Raw genomic sequence first — 12,348 nt, 5'->3', positions numbered from 1 at the left:
CTCTTAATTCCGATCGGTCCAACGCAATAACGAAATCTGAGCAGGTCTAAAAAACTGAAACTGTTGATGCTGCACTTTACGCTTTGGAAAAGTTATATATATTTTTTAAATATGAGCAGGCCTACAAGCTGGGATTGGTAATGCTGCTCTGTAATCATAGTTATTTTTTTATATTTTTTTATTATATTCTATTATATGATATTGGTTTGAGACTGAGTGTATTTTATTTAGTGGAGAACTTTCCAGCAGTATTTTATTTCTTATTCTTTTTTAATATATATATTTTATTAAAAAGTATAAAAAAAAAAATTTAAAAAAAAAAAGTGTAAAAAGAAAAGTTTATAGTAAAAAACAACCTGCAGTTTAATGTTTGCATTTCTTTCCCTTACTGTACCGAAAATGAACCGAACCGAAACTTTAAAACCGAGGTACGTACCACACCGTGATTTTTGCGTACCGTTACACCCCTAGTAGAAACTGTATATTCTATCGCCCTTCACCAACCCTACACCTAACCCTAACCCTCACAGGAAACTTTGTGCATTTTTACTTCTCAAAAAAAAACTAATTCTGTATGATTTATAAGCATTTTGAAAAATGGGGACATGGGTTATGTCCTCATAAGATCCCTCTCCTTGTAATACCTGTGTCATACCCATGTCATTATACAGAGTTGAGTCCTGATATGTCACAAAAACAAGAGCACACACACACATACACACACACACACACACACAATTGCCAGTTTGTGCCCAACAAGTCCGCTGACTGAAGCGAAGCTTTAAAGTTCTAGGGCATGGGTATTTTAGTGCAAGCAGAGGGAAAGTGTCTAGCACGATTTGGAGAAAAATCACATTTTTTAAATAAAAATTTGGATTGTGATTTGAAATGCTTTAAATGCTTAAATGCAATTAAAAAAAATGATAAGACTTTAAAATATTATAACATTAAATATAATAATTTATTATTATTAAATGAACATTTTAAATAAAATAAATATTACAAATGTATCACAAAAATATAGTTATTCTTTGTTTTAGGATCCTAATGCTTAAAATTTTTTAAAGCTCTGGGTTTGCTGTGCTTGTTTATAGGGCTCACAATTAGGCCAAACATTTTGTTATTTATAGATTAACATGACTATAATATTAATATAAAATAAGAAATATTACAACTGTAATATACCACTGTAAAATCAAAAGGATAGTATGTCTTTGATTGAAGAGCTGTACTCTTAAAATGTTTTAAAGCCCCAGGTTTGCTATGCTGCAAATTTTTTCCAAACACTTTGTGATTATATAAATTATATATCATTATGAAAACAACAACAACAACAACAAACCAAAATATGAAACAGAATAAGAAACGGTCTTATAAAATAAAAAAATATATTATGGGTTTTTTTGTTTTGTTTGAGGCACTGTAATGTCCTCCAGAAAGCTGCACCTACATGATTCAGACTGATCACACAGATTGTTTCCCTATCAACCCACTCCCTTGAATTTTGACCCTGCTCTATGGAGACAGATCAGACACCGCATCTCCAAAACATCTGACTTTTATTGCATGCTGCTATGGAAGTGACTTTAACACACCCTCTTCCAAAGGGCCGCTCCTTCTGACCAGGCTAGATTTGGACCAGATCTGTCATAATGACTCCTGCAAGTAAAACATTTGCACTCAATGTTGAGCAAAGAACAGAAAACACGTCTGACCACCTTATGATGCTTCGAACTGCAGTTAGATCAGAAACTTTCAGGTAAACAGGAAACACTGATCTAGAAGTAGATTCACAGGAACGCAGATATTGTCTCTAGGGAGGATAATTAGGTTGCATTTTTAAAATAGTTGCTGTAATGATTAATCATATCATATTCAGATTCATGCACTGGATGACCTGATCGACAAGAGGTTATTCAAATGTTGTAATATGAAATACTTTGAGACATGGTGATTATTGTTAAATAAAAATAGAACTATTAAAACATAAAAAAATATATTAAAACTATTAAAAACTTGTTAGAAATATTACTAATGAACTGAAATAAGTTTACGTTGAATTACAAAAAAATAAAAATAAAAGTAAATTATATCTAAATATAAATATATAATAAAACACTATTACAAATGACTGAAGGACATGACATAAAATTAATTTTTTTTTAAAAATTAAACCGAAAATCTACTAAAATCCAGCTTTTAAAGCGACTGTTAAATTACTTCTAGAATCAGAACTAGAATTAAAAATGAAATCCTATTCAGTGCCATGCAACACTGCATTTTCCAAAATGTTTTTTTTTTATATATTACACATAAGGAAGCAAGCCCTACGAGTTTGGGGTGAATTAATCATGACGAAATTTTCATTTCCTTGAACTTTATAGGTTTAGAAGATTTCTAAAAGTTCAAACCTAGTAGCATTCTAGTGAAAGCATTACCTGACCTGCAACCCATCGTTCCCTTGCTATCCTCCCTCACCAAGCTCTCAGCAGTTACCTTGCAGTCAGTCTCAGCACTTTAGAGATCAGACCCGTGGCCAGACCGTTGATGCTGGTCTCTGACGGCGCCTTGCAAAGCGCCCCATCCGACCTTCCCAGGTTTGATTTCTGCTTCCTCCGCAGCTTTTTACGGTAAAATGCCCCGAGCAGCTCCATGGCGTCTTTAGCCGTCTTCTGATAAACTGAGAATAAAATGCGAGGCGGCTGGAAGGGTTGGTGGGGTTGCAGTTTGACGATGCAAAGATCATCAAAACATGCAATTAAATGTCATTAAAAGGTCACGATAAGAACTAGAATAAACATCCTGCCCTCGTCAGCGCTGGACAAACAGATTTCAAAAATGAAGACAGGGAGGAAAAGCTTCCTTCATGAGATTCGATATTAGAGTTGTAAAGGAGGAGTTGGATATTAAAAACTGGGATAAATAGTAAAATAACGCAACACACAGACAGCCGGGAGCAAATGGGAACACATGATAGCATGCGTTCATAACATCAAACAAAGACTGGCCTTTGTGTGCATCTTCCTCTGTTTCCTTTCTTTTTCTACCTCTTCATCATCATGAGCATCCACGTGATCCCAGACAAGTCAACAAGCCTATCCGTGCCCAGAAGGCATTATGTGAACAGCAAGGCTGTAGTTTGGGTGTGTCTCAGGTTTGCTTTCATGTGTCGCTGACAGCCGTCTCTGGGTCTCCAGGGAACATGGGCAGGTGTAATAGCACAGGTGTCTTCACCTGTCTTTAGAATAAGGCCAATGGACGTGAGTGATGTGGTGACATATTTATCCTCAGAAGGACCTGAGGCTTCTTCCACAAATACATCACAGACTAACGACACCTGAGTACAATAACTGCAGATTTCCATGGCATCCCAACGTTCCCAGGAGAGATGTTTCACGTCGCGCTCTAATGGTAACCTGACCCTTAGGACATCCAAAGGTTCTGACTCACAAAAAAACCCCAAAACCGTCTCTCTCGGGCCTTCTCGTCGCCTCCCTGGCTAGGCCAGACTGCAAAGGGTGTGTCCCACTGCAGAAACCTTATCTGATCCCTGGGAACACGGCTCGTCAACTATACTAATCTGTTTGATCTGAGAGGAATCTGAAATTGGAGAATCGGAGTAGGCGGGAACAGTGGGCTTCGAGAAGAGAATGGAGATGCTCTCAAAAAAATGTCTGTCTGAAGAGGTGTCTGTTGGAAATAGATAGATATAGTTGTGATATAGGGTAAAGGAGGAGGCCGCAGGTTACATCCCAATTTGCATACTTAACGAACCTCAGTGGTGATGGGAAAGTATGTAATTTCATTATGTAACAGGTATATATACACAACAGTGTTTATATTGTAGTTTTTTTTCTAAATAAGTTTCCTGAACTCACAAAGTCTGATGATTTTTGATTAAAAATACAGTAATATTGTGAAGTTACAATTTAGAGTTACATTTTCTATGTTTAATTTTGATGGCAAAGCTGAATTTTTAGTGTCACACGATCATTCATAAAACATTCAAATATGCTATGATGAACAGAAAGATCAAAAGTAAAAATATATAAACATCCTTAAAAACAAAGATAATTTAAGGTACATAAGAAATTAAGTTTTACTTTCAGAGAAATCAAACAAAATTTTGTGAGCTTCATGCTATAATAATAAAAAACACATGAATGGATTAAATGCAGAGCACAAAGAAAAAAAGAAAGAAAGAAAGAACTTTAAGGACTTTGCCTCCTCATTTCAGATCACCTATGCACACCACTGAGATATACATATATTTATTTGGAAAACAATACTAAATTATATAACAAATATTATTTAACCCCCTGGGCACCACTGGTTTCTTATGATTAAAGCAAAATTGGGATGCAACCTTATAACCTTCATCGGACTGAGGCTATCCAGGGGGAGACGGGTTATGTTATTAATGCATGTTACTGTGGTATTATGGGAAATCCTACCTTTGAGTGTGCAAATAACATTGGAATGTTCACAATCCAGGAACACGGAGCAAAACACAATTGACAGATCAACTGCGAGTGAACTAGATGTTATTAACGTCCTAAAAGAAGATTCTTCCAAGCAAGTGAAAGAGAAAGCTGGGAGAGAATTTAAGATGCCAGAGTTTTGAATCTTCATCCCCAGGCACTTTAGACTCACTTCCTGTAATCATTCTGTGAATACCTAAATGTATGAGTACAATAACACGTACACCGATGGAAATAACTGCTCTGGAGTGTTGGGTGGGCCTATAACACTGTTGTCTTGGTTCAGTCTCTATTCATTGTTTTTTTTACACACCAAACATCTCAAAACTGTCGAGTCACTCAGTTTCTATGAAACTCTAATCTTCTAAAACTTCAATAGCTGCAGGACATCTAAATGTAGAAATGTTTATTTCAGGCTTTTTGTAGCGTTATGACATCCATGACCACATATTCAGAGCACAGGCGTGAGTGGAGCATCCAAATCAAACATTCAAAACAGATAATCTCAAAAATCTGGCGGGTTTGAGGATGGTAACAAAACACGGATAAAATCAAGTCACATTCATTATCTGTGTTTAGATGAGAAGGGTGGTAATACCAAGCATGCTATCTGTCATTTTGTCTCACCGCGCCATCTGTCGGACCAATGCAGTTCTCATTTATGTATTTGAAATTACAATATATTGTATATAAAACTGTATATTATGATTAAATGTTCACATATACACTACTGTTCAAAAGTTATGGGGGGTCGTTTGTTTTTGAAAGACGTCTTTACTCACCAAGGCTGCATTTATTTGATAATATATCAGTAATATAGTGAAATATTACTACAATTTCAAAATAACTCTTTTCTGTTTGAATGCATTGTAAAATGTAATGTATTCCTGTGATGCAAAGGTGAATTTTCAGCATCATTCCTCTTCAGAAATCATTACAATGTGATGATTTACTGCTAAAGAGATATTTCTTATTATTATCAATTATTAAAACAATTGCTTAATTTTCAGTGGAAACATTATTTTCAGGATTCTATGATGAAACGCAAAAATAGAAATCTTCAACATTATAAATGTCTTTATTTGATCAATTTAATGCATCCTTGCTCTATAAAAGTATTAATAAAAAAATAAAATAAAAACTTCTAGACCCTAAATTTTTGAACGACAGTGTATAAAAAAAAGAAAGAAAAAGAAAAAGGGAATTATGCTTATATGAAAAATAGACATAATAACTGTTTTAATGCAAGTCTGTCTTTTAGCCTGTCATCATGTCCAGACTGAACTGCTCGACCTTTCCATTAAAGCCTTATTCAGAAAAGTGTGAGATTGGGCCGTTACACTATTTACAGCGTATGTACACAGTACTCCAGTTTTATTTACACACAGAACGAGAAGAAGAGAAACAGACACAAACTAGAAAAAAAGTTCATTTGTCATGTTAGACGACAGCATAATCTTGCAGTTCTTCAAAAATCTCCTTAAAAACCCCATTAACAACTTGATACTAGTGGATTTAAAGAAAACAGAGACGGGACACACCGAGAGTCACCCCTGACGTGACCGACTGGAAACCATAAACCCAAATCCACTTCCTGTAAGGGACAGAATGTCCAGTTTCAAAATTAAAAGCGAGATTCTGTTTCCTCTGATGAAAAACCTCATGTGTGCAGATCATGGATATTCTAGAAAACTAAAACTATAAAGCATTTGTGTTAATTGAAATAAAATAAACTTCAGCTGAAAAAAAAAAAAATACTAAAACTGAAATAAAAATATTTCTTAATGCTTAAATACTTAAAAATAAAACTATTATTTTATTATTTTTAATTGAACTAAATAAAAAAAAATCTAACTATTAATAAAACTATAATAGTATCTCAATAATACTTAAACAACTCTTCTGCTGAAGCGAGCAGACATGAGCAAACAGAAAGATTGAGCTCTTCACACATGCACACCTGTTTCTGATGCGTAGTTTCACTCCTCCGCTGCATCTGCTGTCTCTGGAAGGACTGAGAGGACCTGGACAACCCTCTCTACAAACACAAACAGACATTTAAGTTAGACGTGTACTCTTTATAAATTACAGACAGTTAAAGCACTCATCTCCTGATGCATGATCCAATGTCTGTAATCTAATCTAAACTTTCTGCTCTGTTCTCTCAGACCACTTAATAAAAACTGTAAGAACCTGCTCAGAGATGACCTCATCACAACTATGATCTCATTAAGTTAAAAACAGGTCTACAACAAGTGTGTCGAGATGCCTGCATCATATGTGAATGCCTTCTAAGAAATGCATGTGATGGACATGACTAAACTGGCCCAATTAAAGCCAGTGCTTTACTAGCTGATTGCAAAAATATGTAATTTTGCATATCCCAGTCTAGACGGTGTGAGTGCATTGGTTACTTTGTAAATGACACACGTCTGTTTGTCTTTAGATCATGTATTTTTGCAGAATCAATGTTAGCCGCAGAGAGGACGGACTCTCGGTTTCCTTTTACACGTTCACGTGAGTCTATTACGTGGACTATTGACTTCAGCATTTGTTCAAATGCTGTGGTGTTATGGACGTATTTGACAAAGGAGGTCCATGCACCACATGGAGGTATACAGAGTATTTTCTATTAACCTAAAAGACAGGATACAATAAAGCCAAGTCAGTGATACATGCATATATATACTTTTTAAATTGCATGCATCTGTGTGTGTGTACAGTTTATTTATAACTATATGCATATAATAATACACTGATTTGAAAATCAAGAATCAATTATAATTAAAAATGTTGAAACCAGTTTAAATGTTGTGCTGCTAAATATTCTGGTGAAAACTGAAATTTTTAACAAGTGAAAAAACTATTTATATGAAATTAATATCTTTCACAACATTATAATTGTCTTTTCTGTCACTTTTGATTTAATACATCCTTGCTGAATAAAAGAATTGGTAAAAAAAAAAAACTATTTCATAAACTTTATGCTTATCTCTTGTAGAAAAAAAAAGTATGACAAAGTTTTTCTGGTGACAAGTGCTTTGAGAGCATATGCTTGCGTGTATCTACTGCACAAACTGCGACTGCAAGAGCTTAGCCAGCAAAACAGCAGCTCAACAGTCCTCCAACCGCACTGAGAAACACTTTCAATGTTGACACAGCATTCCTATAGTTAGGAAAGGTGACATCACGCTCTTTAGTAAAGGCTTTTGAAAGCTCTCACACACCGCTAATAAAAGACAACACAAAGACATTTCAAACAAACTTAACACAAACTTTTACTTAAAGGGACAATGCATCCAAAATTTGGGTTCCCACTGACTTCCATTGTTTGATTATTTTCATTTTTGGGTTGTCTATCCCTTTAAAGGAGATAATACTGTGTGAAAATAAGCAGCTTGTACGTTTTGCTAAATTACTCCTTTTACGGATCATAAGCATGGGAAAGATTTTTTTAAGGACTATCCTTTTAAAAGTGAACAGCTTGCTGCATACCACACTTTCAAATGTTCTTTCTCTTTTAAAGCTTGATTTATCACTCTTTCTTTAGAAGGGTGTGATCGGCCCGACTGCTGTAGGTATGTATCTACTCTATGCCGCTTCAGAGGAGACCATCTTCTAATTTTACCTCTATTAATCACTTTAAGTGGCCTGTGAAATGTAGGGACGTTTATAGGAGCAGGGAATTTTGATTTATCATCTCTGATCGGCACATTAACGATCCATGGTTTTAAAGCCAGCGTGTGCATCTCTGAACTCTTCTGCTCAAATGCCCCCAGCATTCCTCGCATACCTGCCCCCCGGAGGACCTCGTGGTCACCATAGAGATGTGAGCAGCATGCAACTTCCTGTAAGCATCAAACCCCAAATGCTGCTTGCAGATACACTAGCCTTCTAAAATTTGGGGTCAGTAAGATTTTTTTGAAAATAAAAGAATACCATTATTCAGCCATGATGCATTAAATTGATCAAAAGTGACATTTATAATGTTACAAAATATTTTTTTTAAATTTTAAATAAGGGCTATTCTTTACAACTTTCTACTCTTTAATCCTGTAAAACATTTTCCACAAGAATATTAAGCAGCACAACTCTTATCAACATTAATAATAATAATAAATGTTTCTTTAGCTGTATATCAGTATATTTAAATGATTTCTGAAGGATCATGTGACACTGAAGACTCGAGTAATGATGCTGAAAATTCAGTTTACATCACAGGAATAAATTACATTTTACAATATATTCACATATAAAATAGTTATTTAAAATGTAAATAATATTTCAAAATATTACTGTATTTAAGAATATATAAATGCAGCCTTGGTGAGCAGAAAAAAAAACTTTCGAATTAAAAAAAAAAAAATCTTACTAACTCAACCTAAACAATCATAAAAAATCTAAAAAAAAAAAAAAAAAAAAAAAACACAAATAAATTAATACTTTGATGGAGGGACCAGAGAAAAAAAAGGTACAAAAGTTGTCACTGGGGTAGTACCTTTTCCAAAAGGTAATAAAATGCAGAATTTAGGTGCTGATATCTACACTTTAGATACTAATATGTACTTTTAAGGTGCTAATATGCACTCTTTAGGGGTAATAAGGTACAAAGGTGGACCCTTTTCATTAGTATCACCCCCAGCTTTTGTACCTTTTTATTTTTTCCCCAGAGTGTAGCAACCACCATAAAAACTGCATAGCATTGTGCTAAAAACAATGAAACTTAGCAACAACTGAACAGCATCGCCCTCACATTTAAAAAATCTGTCTAAATGACAAAAGTCCTTTATAAATCACAGGGTCACATTGCTCTATATAAGTACTGCGCCTGCAAAGGTCTAATAATTTGTGTAGACACAAACTCCATGCTGCTGTTGTTGTCATCACCCTGTGTGTGTGTGTAAATATTCCATGCCACCCACACGCTTGACCCCTTCCTGACTGATCTGACCTCTTCTCTTGTTTACATGCGTCTCGAGTGAATCGCACCCAACCACAACATCAATCAGCCGCGCAATAATAAACGGATGCTCGGATGAAACTTCAGGCGACTTTTCCCACATTTCATCTATTGTTTTTGAGGGAGAAATCCATGCAGAACAGATTTAAACATGGTAAATGGAGACAAAATACAATGCTTTTTTTAAAAATACAACTGCAATTGGCAAAGGTTTTGTATGACAGCTGTTCTGCAGATATTTCTCCTCGAACACCTTGCAAATAGATTGCAAATATATGCAATGGAATTTTTATGTGCAGTTCAGGCCTTAATTTATTTTTAAGTACTTGTTTAACCTCCTAAGAACCTTCATACACTTCAAATCTGGAAAACGAGTTCTGCAAAACAAGAGGACATTCCCTTTAAAACATGCCATACTTCTTGAACACACCCTTCACTTGCATTTAGAGATTCTGTGAAAGAGTTTAAAGCTAAACCAGCTTGACCCACTGCAGGAATGCTATTAACAGCCAAGAGAACGAATGGCGGAGAGGAACAAAGACCACAAAAAAATTCATTTTGAAGAAAAAAGATTGACAGAAAAGGCTACGAGGCGTTTAATAAGCCTCCTTTTGACCTTAATAAGGCCGGTATTTATATGTGCATCTAGGAGTATGATATTAGTGCTGATTAGGTTTTATTTATTGTCATATAAAACGAAACAGCCTCTTCCAAAACAATACAAAGGCGAAAATTCTTTTTAGCTGATAAAAACAATTAATATAATCAGAATTATTATGCAAAACCGTGTCAGAATAAACTAGCAAATGCATATAAATACAATAAACTTGTTTTGTGGTGGCGAATATTGAACCGCATGAACTCGCTTACATTGGTTCTCATTCATTAATAATGGTGTTAAAACAATTGTGTTATTTTTTACAACGGATTTACAAAACATTCATACGAACACAAATTTAGTTTTTATCATTCTTATGTGGATAAATCTGGATTATTCTAAAAGGTATGACAGCAATTTCACCATATAGCTATTCGTCACTCTACAAATATCTTTACAGATGCACATAAGAGCATGCATAGCAAAATCCATAAATTACATGCAATTAATATGCAGGGTCAACTACTTACGTTTTCAGAAATGATACAATCTGGATTCATTGACCATTTATAAGAATAGGAATAGAAAATAAGCTTTTATTAATAGAATTACATTTTAGCTATAATTCTATTACATTTAAATAAACTGCAGAATTACTGTAGAGTATCTTAGTTATTTACTAAGAAATTGAATATGGATTCATTAAATTATAACAAAAATAATATTATTATATAAGATAAATACATTTATTAGTTATAAAAACTGAATTACTGTAGTCACTTAGCAATAAAATTTTTATATAATTATTCATCATTATATATATATATATATATATACACATACACACACATTCATTATTATTCATCATTATATACATATATATAATTTACATTAATGCTATTTTACCATTTAAAATAATTTGGATTTATCAACAATTTCTAATAATAATAATAATAATAATTATGAGAAAAATAAAATTGTGTGTTTGTTTATATTCTACAGTCCCTTTATCATAAAGTTAAGTGTAAATTAATGTATTTTATGCATGAAAATGTATGCAGAAAATCTCGGTTGCATCTTTTGGGCTACTGGAGGACAGCGTTTCAGTTCATCTACTCTGCATGCAACCCCCGAATGAAAGGATAAACCAGGAACCTGATATCACAGGAGAACAGGAAGACACAAAATACTCCGGCAGAGGAAGGAAACAAAGGGATACAGATGAAATGATGATTAAAAACAAAGGCAAACATGATGCTTGGATGATAGAGATTAAGCGTTCTTTGTACTTTGATGCCACAGAAGAACTTCAACAAAGCTTGCTAAAAAATTAAGTGACAACCGAACATGCTGACCTTTAGTGACGCCTCCTAAAAACAAACACAGTGACCTGACTTCACTACACTCTGGACGAAGAGCTCTTCCTGTATCTGGCTCTTCCTGTGTGTTTACAGCGACAACGCCAAAAACGCTTATAACAACACAATCATAAACACACTTCTCATTCCTTCATGGCAGACAGCCATTGCTATTATGATTATGAATGTTATTTTGTGTTTTTTGAGTATCGTGTTGTTGTTTATTACGAGTGTTTAACAATCTCTCATGTTTACAGACAATAAATCGAATGAATTTTCGATGTAGATGCAGGTGCAAAACACAACCACAACACGACTCGGCCGACTCAAACTAACTACACATGGACAACTTCTGCCTCTTATGTTAAATAAGTTTATTAGACAAGATAAAAGACAATATCTAGCTTTCCAAACTACAAGCTGCTCATAATTTACAGTAGTTCAAACAATCAAGCTACCAATTAAAAAATACTTCCAGCTATGTACAAAAAAAAAAAACTGAATCTACTTGAAAGGATGATTATATGAATATTATAAAATTGTCAGTTTTGTCTGTGATCTTTTCTTGTTTTGGACTTTTTACATATATAGTATCACATATTTAATAAGCAGTATAAAAAAATAAATGAGTGTTTTTGAAAAAGTGAATGATTACTGACATCATTAAACATGTCTTTTTGAACTTTGACACAGTTATTTAACTAAATTTAACTGAAGAATGCAACTATTGCTGTAGAGCTGCTTAACAGTTGAAATTGAATTTTACAACTCTATTTACTAATGTGAAGTTGCTTTAAAACAATCTGTAATATTATACACACACACACACACACACACACATACATACATTATATATATATATATATATATATATATAAATAAATAAAGCGCAATATAAATACATAAAATACAACTAATGAACCTTAAAACTGAGCAGAAAACACAGCAACG

The 12,348-nt window shown here is 34.0% G+C and overlaps 2 protein-coding genes across 9 annotated transcripts in view; one reads left to right on the top strand and one right to left on the bottom strand.

Moving 5' to 3' along the window:
* The window catches only part of LOC132130933 (calcium channel flower homolog), a 364,794-nt gene that overhangs the window by 90,694 nt on the left and 261,752 nt on the right, over nucleotides 1-12,348 (top strand). The gene's annotated exons all lie outside the window — the stretch shown is intronic.
* LOC132130911 (protein Shroom3-like) overlaps nucleotides 1-12,348 on the bottom strand; it is a 61,027-nt gene that overhangs the window by 21,146 nt on the left and 27,533 nt on the right. For 5 of the 8 annotated variants that reach the window (XM_059542777.1, XM_059542779.1, XM_059542778.1 and 2 more), the window contains one exon: nucleotides 6,442-6,519. The exons of 2 other annotated variants lie outside the window; for them this stretch is intronic. In XM_059542777.1, the coding sequence (XP_059398760.1) occupies nucleotides 6,442-6,519 (78 nt within the window). Of the gene's footprint in view, nucleotides 1-2,496; nucleotides 2,809-6,441; nucleotides 6,520-12,348 lie in introns of those variants that run through there. One more of the 8 variants, XM_059542781.1, reaches the window with a different exon arrangement.

Source organism: Carassius carassius, chromosome 47 (assembly GCF_963082965.1).
Source record: "Carassius carassius chromosome 47, fCarCar2.1, whole genome shotgun sequence".
NCBI classification, from domain to species: Eukaryota; Metazoa; Chordata; class Actinopteri; order Cypriniformes; family Cyprinidae; genus Carassius; species Carassius carassius.
This window is presented reverse-complemented; position numbering and strand designations above follow the sequence as displayed.